Raw genomic sequence first — 15,698 nt, 5'->3', positions numbered from 1 at the left:
TCGTCCTCTGCCGCCTTGTTGCACATGTGTAAACTTTGAATTGGTCCGTTCCTTTCATTCACCCTGTTGGTTTTCTCTCTCGATCCTTTTGAACCGATTGATCAAGCATGTGGAAACATTTCTGCTTCTCTTTTGTATAACAGTCGTTGTGAAGTTGCAAGCTGAGGATGTCCTGCCTAGTCCCCCCTCTCCCTCCAAAAAAAAACACTGCCCAAGTACTGTGAATGTATTATAAATAAATCGCTCCTTGTTTGAACAATAGTGCACATTTTGTCAGACTTAATGGGTGGAATGCTCCGAATGGTCACCTATTCGAAAAGGTGAAGGGCACCCGGAACTACCGCTATCATTTTACATGACTATCATTTTATATCCGGTGAAACAGAGGCTGGTGTGAATCCTATTTAGTCTTCAGTCCTGTAACTTCTTAGCTGATTATCTTCCTACGAGTGACCTTTCAGAGTCAGAGATTTATTTTTCTTCATCATTCATCACGTGCCATGGATTATTGTAGACCGAAATACTTCAAAAAAAACCCCAGCTCGTTTTACAAGTTATGTTTATTGAAACGGTTCTGAAACAAGAGGGTCGACTCTATATTTTGAAACGATACTTGATTTAATATCGCTTCAACTTTTTGAAAGAACTCGGTGTTTACCTTTTTAGATGGCGTAATATATAATCACAAGTGACCTACCTACTTAAAGTCAAATTCTATCTCGCTGTGTTACAATAAATAAACATAGTTAAACGTTGCTCCCCCCAAAGCAGATGTTTCTTATGTAACTGCGGAGAAAATGTAACGGTCACTGGGATCTTCAAATTAAGACATTTTCATAATGCAGCGTCCCAGCTCAATACAATCTGTTTTGCAGATAGTAAAGTCAGTTGAAATATATACTAAGAGTATAGGAAGCTGTTGTATCTGTGGTCGCGAACCTATAGCTCAGTCTTCTCGCACATTAAAAATGATTGGTCGCATTTTGAAATCAAATCCACACAACATCCCTTTACCTGTTTGAATCACGCACGGTTTCTGTGGAGTGAGATTCTCCATTACTGGGTAATGAGTGCGATGCCACGTGTAAAGGTTCCGTGTAAAATGAATTACTGACATTATACACGGTAAATTCATACACGCTGACGAACTCTCAGGCAAACAGGGTGACGATTTACCTTTATATTAAAACAGAAAAAATCTGCAATTATCTTAAGATAAAGGCGATTCTCATAATTAAAAAAAAATCCTAAGTGACATATTTGCGAACACAACAGCAGTCAAGGGACGCTTTCGCCCGGAGAGTTTGTTATGGAAGGGAATGGAGTTGGGGAAATATTAGTACATTGCTAAAACGTTATATCTCTGAAAACCTGCCACTCCTGTGTGTCTTTGTACTTAACTCAAAATATTCATCTCCGAGGAGTTGCAAACAAATCGATCGAGAAAACCGCTAAAACCTGACGGCTAATTCCAGCGGGTGGGAAGGGAGGCGGGGGTTTCATTTATACTGACCAATGCAGGCGATGCCACCCCTTCCTCTCTCCATCTGCAAGTATCAGTGGACCACCCACATCACAGCACTCCAAATGAGTCTTACTGCCACTAATTAAAAGAAATGCCCAAAGATAGGTCTGATTTATTAAAGCAAAACTTCCACAACCCCGCTCACACAGTAAAACAAAAAGCGCACTCTTTCAAATGGTGATCTGTAAATGTTTCTGTTATCAGACGGAGGCAGATGCCATTGTACCTGGATTTTGACCATTTCCTGATGGAATAACCCTTTTTTTGTGTGTGTTATGTGATTAAAATAGCCTGTGCCCCAAGCCCACGTGGAATTGTTGCCAGATTAGGGGGAAAAGAAAAGTATCGCGCCGTTGTTGTTGTAACTTTCCCCGCGCGTTCTTCCCATTGTGACATCAGCAGGCTGGGCTGGTTGCCCCGGAGACGGGCCGGCCCGCGAGCCACTGGCCGCCGGTCGGTTTGGAGCGCGAGGGGGGAGGAGGAGGAGGAGGGGGGGCGGGGCCGTCGAGCGGCCCTGTGGCCCCGCCCCCCTTTCGGCGGGATAGGAGGAGGGGACTGGCAGGAGGGGGGAGGGGGTTCAGGCCGGGTCATGAGGAGCCGCTCGGCCGGGCTGCCCCTTCCCTCCCTCCCGCCAGTGACGATCCCTGTGCATCCCCACCTCTGCCGAGCGGGCCCTTCTTGCCTGGCTGGGACTGGAAGGTAATGGAGGCGGACGCAAACCAAGCCAACTCGGTGCTCAGTGCAGACTCGCAGCACGATCCCTGGTACAGGAGCTAAAATCCAATTCATTTCTTCTAGTATTTTCTTTTTTAAAAAAAAAAAGCAGCACATTTAATTTCTTAATCTTCAAAACTAAAAATAATTTTGGTAACCTCTTCAGAGTTAAAACTGTGTAGTGTTGACTTTCTAAAGGTGCTTTGGGTTAACGGCCCAACTTACTTTTTTTCTTTAAATGTGTATGTGTGTGTGAGGTGCCAACATGGCCGAATCCCATGTCTGAGTTGTGTCTTTGTCTTTTTTTTTCCCTCTCTCTTCTTCACATTTTTTTTTAGCAAAATGTTCGTCGGGGGACTGAGCTGGCAGACCACGCAAGGTAAGCAAGGTCCTCATACACCTCCCAACTTTTTGTTTTACTTCTGCTAAAATTCAATCCAAATACTTGTGTATTTTTTTTTGGTGTGTGTATACAAATTCGTTGTGATTGCATTTTGAGACCATGTAGCTTCCAGTATAAGCCTAAATAGCACTCCCTTTGACAGACGTGTGTTTATAATGTCAATCTGTAAGCAGTGCTTTTATCTGGTGCTTCCTGTGCATCGTTTATACGTATGTTTATTTTTAATTAAAAAAAAATTGTAATGGTCCTTTTAAAAAAAAAAATAAATGGTATTCACGCAGCGGCTGCTTTTGCCCCTCACACTTATTCTTCTCTTTCCCCCCCCCCCCCCCCCCTCTCTGCTTTAACAGAAGGTCTGAAGGAATATTTCTGTAAATTTGGAGACGTGAAGGAGTGCATGGTGATGCGGGATCCTGTTACAAAACGGTCAAGGTAAGCGAGCGACTGACTCGCCTTACTTGCTACTTGGAAACACTGTTCCTTCGCAAACTTTGCTTTGAAGAGAAGGGATGTTTTATTTACATGTGTATATATTTTAAAAAATAACACGATCTCCATCTGACTCGGCCTGGTGTATTCCTCATTCGCATTGTTGCACGATGTTTCTTTCCCTGCTCCTTACTTGGGGCACGCGTATTACAGAAAACTAACATTTGTGAATCGTTCCTTTTTTCATTTTCAGAGGATTCGGGTTTGTCACATTTGTTGACCAAGCGGGCGTAGATAAAGTTCTAGCGCAACCGAGGCATGAACTAGATTCGAAGACGGTAGGTGATTTGTTTAAAAAAGAAATCAAATGCAATGAATGTAATAGTTGTGGGAGAATGAGTGATGAACTAGCACAGATTGCCCGTACACAGCAGAGGTGGCCACAGACACTGGGCAGGTCTCTGAGATTCACCCCCACCCCCTCTCTCTTATTTTTGGTATTGCAAAGGCACAGACACACCGAGCGCACGTCATGTGTTTGCTTTACAATGCACGCATGTTTGGCCGAAGTTTCCCACACTAAGCGATCCAGCTGGTTAAATAGTACAGTGTAAAAGCCAAGAGGGAAAGAAACTTGGAATTGGGGAGAGGTGGTGGTGGGGGTTGGGGGCAAGAGAGAGAAAGAAAAGAGCGAGCGCCTGAGCGTTCCCACGGCGATCATTGGCATGGTAACTGGGGCTGCTTGGGGGGGATCTTAAATAGGTCAGCATTCATTCATCAGGGCAGCACTTAGTGACATTAAAAAGATGACTGACTTTTCTGGACTGGAAGGGGAATGGAATCCTGTTTTTTTTTAAAGACAGTTTATTAGGATTCTGTGAAGTGCCATCATTACTCTAGCGCAGGGATTTATTTCATTTTTATTGTGTAGTACAGTTTATCAGGATGCAGGGCCAGACCTGTGTGTAACAGGAATGATTAAACTGAGACTGGAGATTGTCTCCCGGCAGCAGATCTGTGCACAGTGTCTGATGGGGTGTATTTGGAGTGTATATGTGGTTTAGTTTATGTCTTTCTTTTCCCTAGGTCACATCCCCCCTCCCCCTTTTTTCCACACTGTGTTTTACACTCTTATTCACTAATCTACTTAGTGATGGTCTTGCTTCTAAATCGGCTCAAGCACCAGATCAACGGTTCACTGCTTTTTCAGTTAATTGAAGCTGATGGGAAGATGACCAGTAGAGGCGATTGGGGTGGTTTGGTGAGAAAGGAATACTGAAAATTGTACCATCTTGATTTTTCTGTGATGAGTTGTAGTTAGTGGGCTACTTCTACCACATTATTATGTTAATAAAGACACACAAAATTAATTGGCCCTCCAGAGTGGCATTTTGTGTGTACTTGCGCAGAGTGATGTGGAGCTGCCAGTATAACACTGTGCTGTCTGGTTATATGTAGTATAAAGATCAGGGATCATACAGCACAGGAGGAGGCCATTTGGCCCATCGAGCCTGCACCGAGTCTTTGAAAGAGCTGCCAATTAGTCCCACTCCCTGCTCCTCTTTGCCATTAGCCCTGCAAATTTTTTTTTCTTTTGTATATATCCAATTCTTGTTTTAAAAGTTACTATTGAATCTGCTTCCACCTCTCAGGCAGCGCATTCCAGATCATCATAACTCACTGTGTTTAAAAACAAACAAATTCCACTCATGGTCGATTTTAAAACAAATGTTCTCCCTGATTCGGTGATCTGTTCACTCGCTCTCACCTGCCCTGCCAAAGGCAATGAGTTGTGCTGGAATATGGTTTTGTAGGTGCCAGCCATCATCGGATTCTTCATGTAGTAGCTGTTCTTCACGTGTGAGCTAGATCATTGAATGGTGACGTGCTATTTTACCAGGTGGAGCAACACGGCAGAGTCTAATCTTGTCCTCATCTGCATACATGCACTTTCCAGCTGGGCTTCCTGGATAATCATTAGGAGCCAACGTTCCTTATATGCTGTGCAGCTCTCTGCTGGCCCTGCACAGCCCAATGGAAAGTTTTGCCCATGCGTGAAACTGTGAATGGGCGGCACAGCCCTTTTAAAGGGGCCATGCAACGCAAAAGAAAAATAAGAGGGAACATTGATGAGGAGCTCGAGGCTTATCGGCATCACCTCTTTCCAACCTGGGGATTTGGAGGTTAATTGTTTACTGGGCTAGGCCACCCAGGCTGAGTTCAGTTAACTCAGCACTGACCTTTTTGGTGGTTCCACTAATAAGCCAGATTTTACTGGTTGGTTGCATTTGATACAGAAAAATCAACATGAATGAATGGCAGTCGCTTGGTTACTAGAAAATGAAGATTTGTATTTAGTCATGGCAAGTTTAATTGGTGTGCGCTTGTGAGTTAAAGGGTTGTGCCAGCGGGTGGTTAGTGAGCCAGGGTAATACTGAGAAGATTGTAACAAGGTCCTGTGTCCAGCCTTAAGCCTGGAGCTCGTGTGAAAACCTGGGGAATGAAGAAAGCAAAGAAATCTGTGAGTTTTGTTTTCAATTTTCTCCTCTCCCCTGACTCCTTGTTTGGGATATGGTGCCTTCTGGTACTCTATTAAAATGGGGATTATTTATGTATTATGTTCTGAAGATGGATGCAAGTGGATTAGTTGACTTTGGGGGGATCATAGATTTAAAAAAAAATGTTAATTCTTGGGATGTTGCTGGCAAGACTGCAATTAATACCCATCCTTAGTGGCCCTGAGCTGGTGGTGGTGGGCTGCCTTCTTGAACCGCTGTAGTCTGTATAGTGAAGGTACTCCCACAATGCTATTGGGGAAGGATTTCCAGGATTTTGACTCCGTGACAATGAAGGAATGGCGATATATTTCCAAGTCGGAATGTTGCGTGTCTTGGAAGGGTAATTGGAGGTGGTGGTGTTCCCATGTACCCGCTGCTCTTGTCCTTCTAGATGGTGGAGGTGGGAAGTGCTGCCGAAGAAGCCTTGGCGAGCTGCTGCAGTGCATCTTGTGGATGGTACACACTGCAGCCATGGTACTCTGCATGAGGAGGTGGATATTTAAGCTGGTGATAGGCTGCCAATCAAGCATGCTGCTTTGTACTGGATTGCGTTGAGCTTCATGAGTGTTGTTGCAGCTGAACAAGTTGAGAATCCTCCATCACACCACTGACTTGCACCTTGGTGGTAAGAAAGGCATTGAGTCAGGAGATGAGCCATTCCCTACAGAATAGCTTGGGCCTGCTAGTAGCCATAGCATTTAAGTGGCTGGTCCAGTTGAGATCCTGGTCAAAGCTGACCCCCAGAGTGTGGATGACAGGGGATTTTGTGATGGTAATTCTATTGAATGTCAAGGGGGAGATGGCTAGACTCTCTTGTTTGAGATGGCCTGGCACTTTTGTGGTGTGAATTCTACTTGCCATTTTATATAGCCCCAGCCAGGATGTGTCCAGGTCTTGCTGCATGCGAGTATGGACTGCTTCATTATCTGAGGAATTGCAAATGGTGCTGAACTCTGCAATCATGAGTGAACTGCCCCACTTCTGACCTTTTTTTATAGAGGGAGGTTTTGGATGAAGCAGCTGAAAGATGGTTGGGACTAATAGACACTGCTTTGAGGGGCTCCTATAGCACAGTCTTGCATCTGAGATTGTTGGCCTCCAACAATCACTGCTATCATCCTTTTGTGCCAGGTGTGAATCCAACCACCGGGGAGTTTTCCCTCTGATCCCCATTGACCAATTTTCCGAGGGCTCCTTGGTGCCACACTCAGTCAAATGCTGTCTTGATGTCTCACCTCTGGAAGTCAGCTGTGCTGTAATGAGGTCTAGAGCTGAGTGGTCCTGGCAGAACCCAAACTGCATATTGGTGAGTAAGTACCGCTTGATAGCACTGTTGAGGACTCCTTCCATCACTTTGCTTATGATTGAGAGTAGACTGATCGAGCAGTAATTGGCCAGGTTGGATTTGTCAAGCTTTTTGTGGACAGGACATACCTATGCAATTTTCCACATTGTTGGGTAGATGCCAGTGTTGTAACTGTGATGGAACAGCTTGGCTAGATGCGTGGATAGATGTGGAGCACAAGTTTTCAGCATTATAGTTGGGATGTTGTCGGGATGCATAACCTTTGCTGTGTCCAGTGCAGTCAGCCACTTATTGATGTCATGTGGAATGGATGGAATTGGCTGAAGACTGGCATCTGTTTGGTGGAAGAAGGCGGCTGAGAAGGATTATCTTTTGGTACCTCTGAATAAAGATGATTGCAAATGCTTCAGCCTTGCCTTTTGTACTGCTATGGTGGACTCTGCCATCATTGTGGATGGTGATGAGGAGCCTCCTCCTCCCGTTAGTTGATCAATTGAGGACCACCATTTGTAACTTGATGTGGCAGGGTTGCAGAGCTTTGACCTAATCCGTTGTTGTCGGATCGCTTAGCTGCACTGTTCAGTTTAGCATGCATGTAGTCCTGTGTTATAGTGTCATCAGGTTGGCACCTACATTTCTAAGGTATACCTGGTGCTGTTCCTGGCATGCACTTCACTCCTTGTTGCATCAGGGTTGGATATCTGGCTTGATGGAGGAGTGGGCAAAGGGATTGTGGTGGTATACAATTCTGCTGCTACTGATGGTCCACAGTCTCTCATGGATGCTCGGTTTTGAGCTGCTAGATCAGTTCTTAATCTATCCCACTTACCACTGTAGTGCCACATGACGTGATGGAGGGTCTCCTCTATGTGATGATGGGACTTGGTCTCCACAAGGACTGTGCGGTGGGCAGATGAGTGAGGATGAGGTCCAGTAGGTTTTTCCCCTTGTGTTGGTGTTCTTGCCATCTGCCGCAGGCTCAGTAGTGGTACTCTTGATGATTGACATTGAAGTCCCCCAGAGTACATTCTGTGCCCTTGCTACCCTCAGTGTTTCCTCTAAGTGGTGTTCGACAGGGAGGAGTACCGATTCACCAGCTGAGGGGAGGGGCGGTGTAGGTGGGAATCAGCCGGAGTTTTCCATGCCCATTGTTTGACCTGCAGCCACAAGACTTGACGGGGTTTGGAGTCAATGTTGAGGACCTCCAAGGCCACTCCCACCCGAATGTAAACCGTTGTGTCCCCGCCTCATTCGGAGTCAACATACATAGGCACTTACAGTAGGCATTGCTTGGGGGGGTGGGGGAAGTCTGGAGTGGGAACCCTGACCGACTTTCCGCTCCCTAGCCCAGGGGTGTTGATGCCATTTGTAGCAGCACCGCTAATTCGGCATAGACTGTAGGATGGGCCCTCCGAACCTCTTGCTGTATGTGGAATGAAACATCCTGGGTGTAGTGGCAGTGTGAATTGTATTTCCCTGTATCGGGGTCATTTGTGTGTTGCATCTGGATACATTTTTGTGATTTATTGGAGCATCCATCAATCATATTGTGACCTGGAATGTAAACCAAACCAAACCCCAGGCCACAAAAATACCATGGTGTGTATCGATATGAGTCGATGCGAGTTTGCTTGCTTGATCATGAATTGGCTTGGTGCAATCTGTGGAATTGTTTTGAAAACCGCCGTACCATTAATGTATTTTAAAATGTAGTTTTATATTTGTATTCTTTTCTGTGGACTGGTGGATATCTAAAGTGTTTAGAAGGATATTTTAAACCTTAAATGTTCATTGATTCACACGGTACCAGAGCAAGTTTACTGCATAGGCTGTCCAGGAACCAGATCAGGTGTTGGGTGGGGGAAGAGGGGATGGACTGGGGCTTTGGTTGCTTTGCACTTCCACTACAACCCTGACTGGCCCAGGTTGGAAATGGAGGCTGCATTGCAAACTTTTTCTTCTACTTTAATATCTTACTAATTTGGAACCTTCAGAGACCAGTGTGCATTCCGTTGTGCACGACAGTCCAGTTTGTGAATGAACATCCTACTTGGCCGTTCAGATAGGGGAAGTCTCTGCCCCTTGCAGATGTGGAAGGTCCCAGTTTTGATCCAAGGTCTGTGCTGAGTTTGCAGATCTCTGTGTGGGGGAGAGCAGTGCTGGATGCTGCTGGGTTAGGGGAAAAGCAGTCGGTTTCTGATTGCTCTATAGCATCCCCTACTGGGCCCTGGGTGAGAAGAGAATTGGGCTGGCCTGTGATGTCCATCAGCTTGCCGAGGCGCGCACGTGAATAATGGCCACTTGGATGAGGTACTGTCCACGGAACCGTTCTTCAGTAAAAGCTTTTGGGAAACGAGGATAGAAAACTTGAAAAAATTATTGTATTTAGTGGGTCCCATCAATAACTCCAGTTGTACTTTGAAAACCAATTTTAAATATTTGAGAAGAAATATAGATGCAACATAGATTTCCAGTAATGGTTAAAATAGAAAATTAATAAATTCCATCTGACTCGGATATTGTCCTTTTTAATAGGATCTAATCTCCTTTCTGTTTGACCTACAAAAGCTATTTTTACATTAAAACCAGTCTATTGAACAATTCCTTTCAACATGCCCAGATTTTTGTTTCATGCAATTGTGTTTAAAGACAATTGTAAGCTTGTTGGTTCACTTGCACGGTTCAGGATTCCAGGAGAAAACTATCCAATTATCCAACAACTGATTATTTGAGAATTTGTAGGCCTGAGAGCCAGACCTTTATCGGCCCCCAAACTACCGGGTATGGCAGCAGCACAATGCTTGAACACTGCCCAATCCTGGCAGCTGCTACTGCCTAGTTGTTCAGGTGGAATGGCCTCTTAAAGTCACAGAGACCATGGCTCTCTGGGCATTTTGTCCTTCGCTTTGTGCCTATGGTAACGCAACGGAAGCTGAAAACAGTGTTTTCATTTAAAAAAAAGGGAAATCTTATTCTAAATACCGGGAGTCCAATCTCTCTTTGTTTTAACAAGCTGAGCTTAACGGTAACCAACTAGACATCCACCTAAGTTTAAGATAGCAGATTGTTTCTTGTTGCTTAGGGATTGTGGTTATAAAGGCCTTTTTATTTAAGAAAAAAATGCATGTCTGTTACTGAATGTGAAACTGGTTTAACGACAGAATTTTCTGAAATGAGGCTGGGACTTTTTGCTGCTGCTGTGGCATTTCATCAACTCGGACCATACATAGCGAGTTTTAGAATGGTCAGGATTGTATTGTGGGGCAATATGATGTATGAAAACTTATATTTGGAAAATTTCCTGCTTTTATTCTCCCACCTCCCCTTGCATGTGGGCTAACTCGCCCAAGTGGCATCCATTTTTTAAAAATTCGTTCACGGAATGTGGGCGTTGCTGGCAATGCCAGCATTTATTGCCCAACCCTAATTGCCCTTGAGAAGATGGTGCTGAGCTGCCTTTTTGAACTGCTGTAGTCTGTGTGGTGAAGGTACTCCCTTAGTGCTGTTGGGGAGGAAATTCCAGGATTTTGATCCAGCGGCGTTGAAGGAACGTTGATATATTTCCAAGTCAGGAAGTTGTGTGACTTGGAGGGGAACGTGGAGTGTGCCCATGCGCCTGCTGCCCATGTCCTTCTAGGTGGTAGAGGTCGCGGGTTTGGGAGGTGATGCCGAAGAAGCCTTGGCGAGTTGCTTCATGTGCAAGCCCAGGCAGTGAGTGTTGGCTGATTCCCTATCCTGTCCTCGCTTAATGTCCGCACGTGTGCGCACAGTGGTCACCAGATAGCGAGCAGGAGCAGAAACACTGGCTGACTTTTCATCTACCTAACACCGGGGGCATTATCCTAAAGTTAGAGACAGGCTATTCAGGGGTGAAATCAGGAAGCACTTCTTCACACACAGGGTAGTGCAAATCTGGAACTCTCTTCTCTCTTTCTTTGCCCAGAGGCTGTGGGTCAGTTGCAGCTTTCAAGACTGAAATGTTCTAATTTTTTGTTGGTAAGGGTATCAAGGGATAGGGTACAGATTAGCCCTGGTCGAATTGAACAGGCTCGAGCGGCTCAATGGCCTACTCTTGTTTCTGTGAGGCCAACTGTAGTGTCCCATTTGCTAACACAACTGAAATCAGTTATCTGCGCACGGACAGCATGACTGGGATCCTTTTTGGTCTGTATGATCGAGCTATGGGAAATAAAGACCGTCAGGTTTATGTTCCCACTCGCTATAGACCAAGCTGAAAACGAATGTTCCTCACATCCCCATTAAGTACTGACCTTTTAAGCCTGAGTCTTCTCAGGAATTTCTTGCTCCTAAGTAAGAAATTCCTGAAGGTTGACTCAGGAATGCAAGAACTAGGCTGCATGTGGAGCCGTGTCTGTGATTTTGACGGGGGCCAGCTCGGGCCCAGTGTCTTCACACTGAATGTCCCAGCGGGGTGGCTTGACTTGGGGGAACGTGAACAAGACGCTGGTTTCTCTGAACTGATGTACATCCGAAGTGTTTGGCAGGATTTGTTTTGAATTAAATGTTGTTGAGTCACATTGAGGTGGTGGTGTGCCCATGCGCCTGCTGCCCTTGTCCTTCTAGGTGGTGGAGGTGCCAGAACTATTTAATAAATAGGCTGTCCAGCAACCATTGTACCCTGCTGCTGAGAGTATGTTGGTTGTGAGTTTAGATACTGTTTTAAGTGGGAAGGTTGTTTTATGGAGAAAAAAAAAATCTGGGATACCTTTTTTGGTGTAGGGGGAGGGGAGAGGAGGGATATAAATATTTCTACTCTAATCTTTGTCCTTGATGGCGCAGACTCTTGTTGGGGAAAGGTAACATTCCTTAGATGCCCCATGACTAACTGGGCAAAGGTCAAGGATTGATTCTGGGACATTTCTGATTAATATAGGTCAGGATCACATCAGAGAGGCTACTGAGCTCTTTAAAAATACTAATGGATCTCCTGTGCTGTTGCTCGGGTTTGGTTTGGAGTGCAGGATGTGGTGGTGTACTACATCTAGATTGATTCCAGGGATGAGCGGGTTCTCTTATGAGGGGAGATTGAGTAAATTGGGCCTCAACTGACTTGAGTTTAGAAGAATGAGAAGTGATCTCATTGAAACTGAAGATTCTGAGGGGGATGCTGAGAGGTTGTTTCTCCTGGCTAGAGTGTCCAGAACTAAGGGGCATAGTCTCAGGATAAGTAATTTAAGACTTGAGATGAGAAGAAATTTCTTCACTCAGAGGGTTGTGAATCTTTGGAATTATCTACCCCAAAGGTCTATGGATGCTGAATTTTTGAGGATATTCAAGACTGAATATTATATTAAAATAAGATTTCCTACATTACAACAGTGACTACACTCCAAAAGTACGTAATTGGCTGTAAATCACTGCAATAGTAAGAAACGATATTGGCTTAAATGATAAGAGAGTTGAAACAGTTTGAGTGGAGATAAGGGAGAAAAAAATCCCTGGTGGGCGTAGTCTATAGGCCCCCTAACAGTAGCAACTCTGTTGGTCGGAGCATAAACCAGAAAATAGTGGGGGCTTGTGAAAAGGGAAAGGCAATAATCATGGGTGATTTTAACCTCCATATTGATTGGACAAATCAAATTGATCAGGGTAGCCTTGAGGAAGAGTTCATAGAGTGCATAAGGGACAGGTTCCTTGAGCAGTATGTAACGGAACCAACCAGGGGGCAGGCTATCTTAGATCTGATCCTGTGTAATGAGACAGGATTAATAAACAATCTCCTAGTAAAGGATCCCATTGGAATGAGTGATCATAGCATGATTGAATTTCAAAGTCAGAAGGAGGATGAGAAAGTTGGATCCCTAACCAGTGTACATAGCTTAAATAAAGGAGACTATGAAGGTATGAGGGCAGAGTTGGGTAAAGTGGACTGGGAAAATAGACTAAAGTGTAGGACAGTCGATGAACAGTGGTGTACATTTAAGGCTATATTTCACAACACTCAAGAAAAATATATTCCAGTGAGGAGGAAAGGGTGTAAGAGAAAAGATAGCCATCCGTGGCTAACTAAAGAAATAAAGGACGGTATCCAATTTAAAAACAAGGGCATACAAAGTGGCCAAAACTAGTGGGAGGACAGAAGACTGGGAAGCTTTTAAAAGCCAGCAAAGAACGACTCAAAAAATGATTAAGAAAGGGAAGATAGACTATGAAAGTAAATTAGCACGAAATGTAAAAACAGATAGCAAGAGTTTCTATATGTATATAAAAAGGAAAAGAATGGCTAAAGTAAATGTTGGTCCCCTAGAGGACGAGACTGGGGAACACGGAGATGGCAGAAACTCTGAACAAATATTTTGTATCAGTCTTTACGGCAGAGGATACTAATAATATTCCAACAGTGGATAGTCAAGAGGCTATGGCGGGGGGGAGGAACTTAACACAATCACAATCACTAAGGAGGTGGTACTCAGTAAGATAATGGGACTAAAGGCAGATAAATCCCCTGGACCTGATGACTTGCATCCTAGGGTCTTAAGAGAAGTAGCGGCAGGGATTGTGGATGCATTGGTTGTAATTTACCAAAATTCCCTGGATTCTGGGGAGGTCCCAGCAGATTGGAAAACTGCTAATGTAATGCCCCTATTTAAAAAAAGGAGGCAGACAAAAAGCAGGAAACTATAGATCAGTTAGCCTAACATCTGTGGTTGGGAAAATGTTGGAGTCCATTATTAAAGAAGCAGTAGCAGGACGTTTGGAAAAGCAAAATTCAGTCAGGCAGAATCGGCATGGATTTATGAAGGGGAAGTCATGTTTGACAAATTTGCTGGAGTTCTTTGAGGATGTAACGAACAGGATGTATAAAGGGGAACCAGTGGATGTGGTGTATTTGGATTTCCAGAAGGCATTTGACAAGGTGCCACATAAAAGGTTACTCAAGATAAATGTTCACTGGGTTGGGGGTAATATCTTAGTATGGATAGAGGATTGGCTAACTAACAGAGAACAGAGAGTCGGGATAAATGGTTCATTCTCTGGTTGGCAAGCAGTAACTAGTGGGGTGCCGCAGGGATCAGTGCTGGGACCCCAACTATTTACAATCTACATTAACGACTTGGAAGAAGGGACTGAGTGTAACGTAGCCAAGTTTGCTGATGATACAAAGATGGGAGGAAAAGTAATGTGTGAGGAGAACACACACAATCTGCAAAAGGACATAGACAGGCTAAGTGAGTGGGCAAAAATTTGGCAGATGGAGTATAATGTTGGAAAGTGTGAGGTCATGCACTTTGGCAGAAAAAAATCAAAGAGCAAGTTATTATTTAAATGGAGAAAGATTTCAAAGTGCTGCAGTACAGCGGGACCTGGAGGTACTTGTGCATGAAATACCAAAGGATGGTATGCAGGTACAGCAAGTGATCAGAAAGGCCAGTTGTATCTTGGCCTTCATTGCAAAGGGGATGGAGTATAAAAGCAAGGCAGTCTTGCTACAGCTATACAAGGTATGGTGAGGCCACACCTGGAATACTGCGTGTAGTTTTGGTTTCCATATTTATGAAAGGATATACTTGCTTTGGAGGCAGTTCAGAGAAGGTTCACTAGGTTGATACTGGGGATGAGGGGGTTGACATGAGGAAAGGTTGAGTAGGTTGGGCCTCTACTCATTGGAATTCAGAAGAATGAGAGCTGATCTTATCGAAACGTATAAGATTATGAGGGGGCTTGACAAGTTGGATGCAGAGAGGATATTTCCACTGATGGGGGAGACTAGAACTAGAGGGCATGACCTTGGAATAAAGGGCCGTCCATTTAAAACAGAGATGAGGAGGAATTTTTTCCTGAGGGTTGTAAATCAGTGGAATTCGCTGCCTCAGAGCTGTGGAAGCTGAATACATTTCAGACAGAAATAGACAGTTTCTTAAAAGATAGGGGGATAAGGGGTTATGGGGAGTGGGCGGGGAAGTGGAGCTGAGTCCATGATCAGATCAGCCATGATCTTATTGAATGGTGGAGCAGGCTTGAGGGGCCATATGGCCTACTCCTGTTCCTATTATGTTCTTAAAACACTTTGAGACGTCTGGTGGTCGTGAAAGGTGTTATATAAATCCCAAGTCGTGTCTCTTTCTGAAATAGATAGATTTTTGGATTCTAGAGGAATCCAAGAATATGGGGATCGGGTGGGAAAGTGGAGTTGAAGTCTAAGATCAGCCATGATATTGAATGGTGGAAGATATGGCCTACTCTTAATTCTTATGTTCTTTTAACAATACGGGGTCCTGTGTTGTCCCATACAATACGTGCTGTATTATCAGGGCCATTTATTTATATTGACTGAATAAATCAAACTTCACATTTTCTTGTTGAGTTCAGAATCCCTGATTTTAATTATTTTCCTTCTTGCCTGGTTGTATTGGGACCATTTCCCTGAGGTTGGGCGACCCACTTTGCCAGTGTTGCTCTGAGTTGGCTACTCATAGGATGTGGGATGGTGACAGTTCTTTATCTGACCTCGATCCTCCCCAAACGATATATCTGCGATTTGAGAAGTCATTTTGGTACAGAAGGCGGCTTCTCTGAACGACCTTCCCTGTGTTGTAAATCTGACTCTAGACTTGACTATTCCAACACACTCCTGGATGGCCCCCCACATTCTATCCTACTTAAACTAGAGGTGATCCAAAACTCGGCATCCCGTGTCCTAACTCGCACCAAGTTCCGCTCGCCCATCGCCCCTGTCCTCGCTGACCCACGTTGGCTCCCGGTTAAGCAACGCCTTGATTTCAAAATTCTCATCCTTATTTT

At 44.5% G+C, this 15,698-nt stretch overlaps 1 protein-coding gene across 3 annotated transcripts in view; it reads left to right on the top strand.

The window, feature by feature from the left end:
• Positions 1-2,039: 2,039 nt before the first annotated feature.
• Positions 2,040-15,698, top strand: part of LOC139268863 (RNA-binding protein Musashi homolog 1-like) — a 165,333-nt gene continuing 151,674 nt past the window's right edge. Inside the window, exons 1-4 of one of the 3 annotated variants that reach the window (XM_070887655.1) lie at positions 2,040-2,224; positions 2,578-2,618; positions 2,993-3,074; positions 3,325-3,409. In XM_070887655.1, the coding sequence (XP_070743756.1) occupies positions 2,115-2,224; positions 2,578-2,618; positions 2,993-3,074; positions 3,325-3,409 (318 nt within the window). In that variant the 5' untranslated portion in view covers positions 2,040-2,114. Of the gene's footprint in view, positions 2,290-2,577; positions 2,619-2,992; positions 3,075-3,324; positions 3,410-15,698 lie in introns of all 3 variants that reach the window. The other 2 variants (XM_070887654.1, XM_070887656.1) reach the window with 2 other exon arrangements.

The sequence above is a fragment of the Pristiophorus japonicus genome, chromosome 8, assembly GCF_044704955.1.
Source record: "Pristiophorus japonicus isolate sPriJap1 chromosome 8, sPriJap1.hap1, whole genome shotgun sequence".
Taxonomy (NCBI): domain Eukaryota; kingdom Metazoa; phylum Chordata; class Chondrichthyes; family Pristiophoridae; genus Pristiophorus; species Pristiophorus japonicus.
Note: the sequence above shows the minus strand (reverse complement) of the source record. Positions and strands in the feature narration are given on the sequence as shown.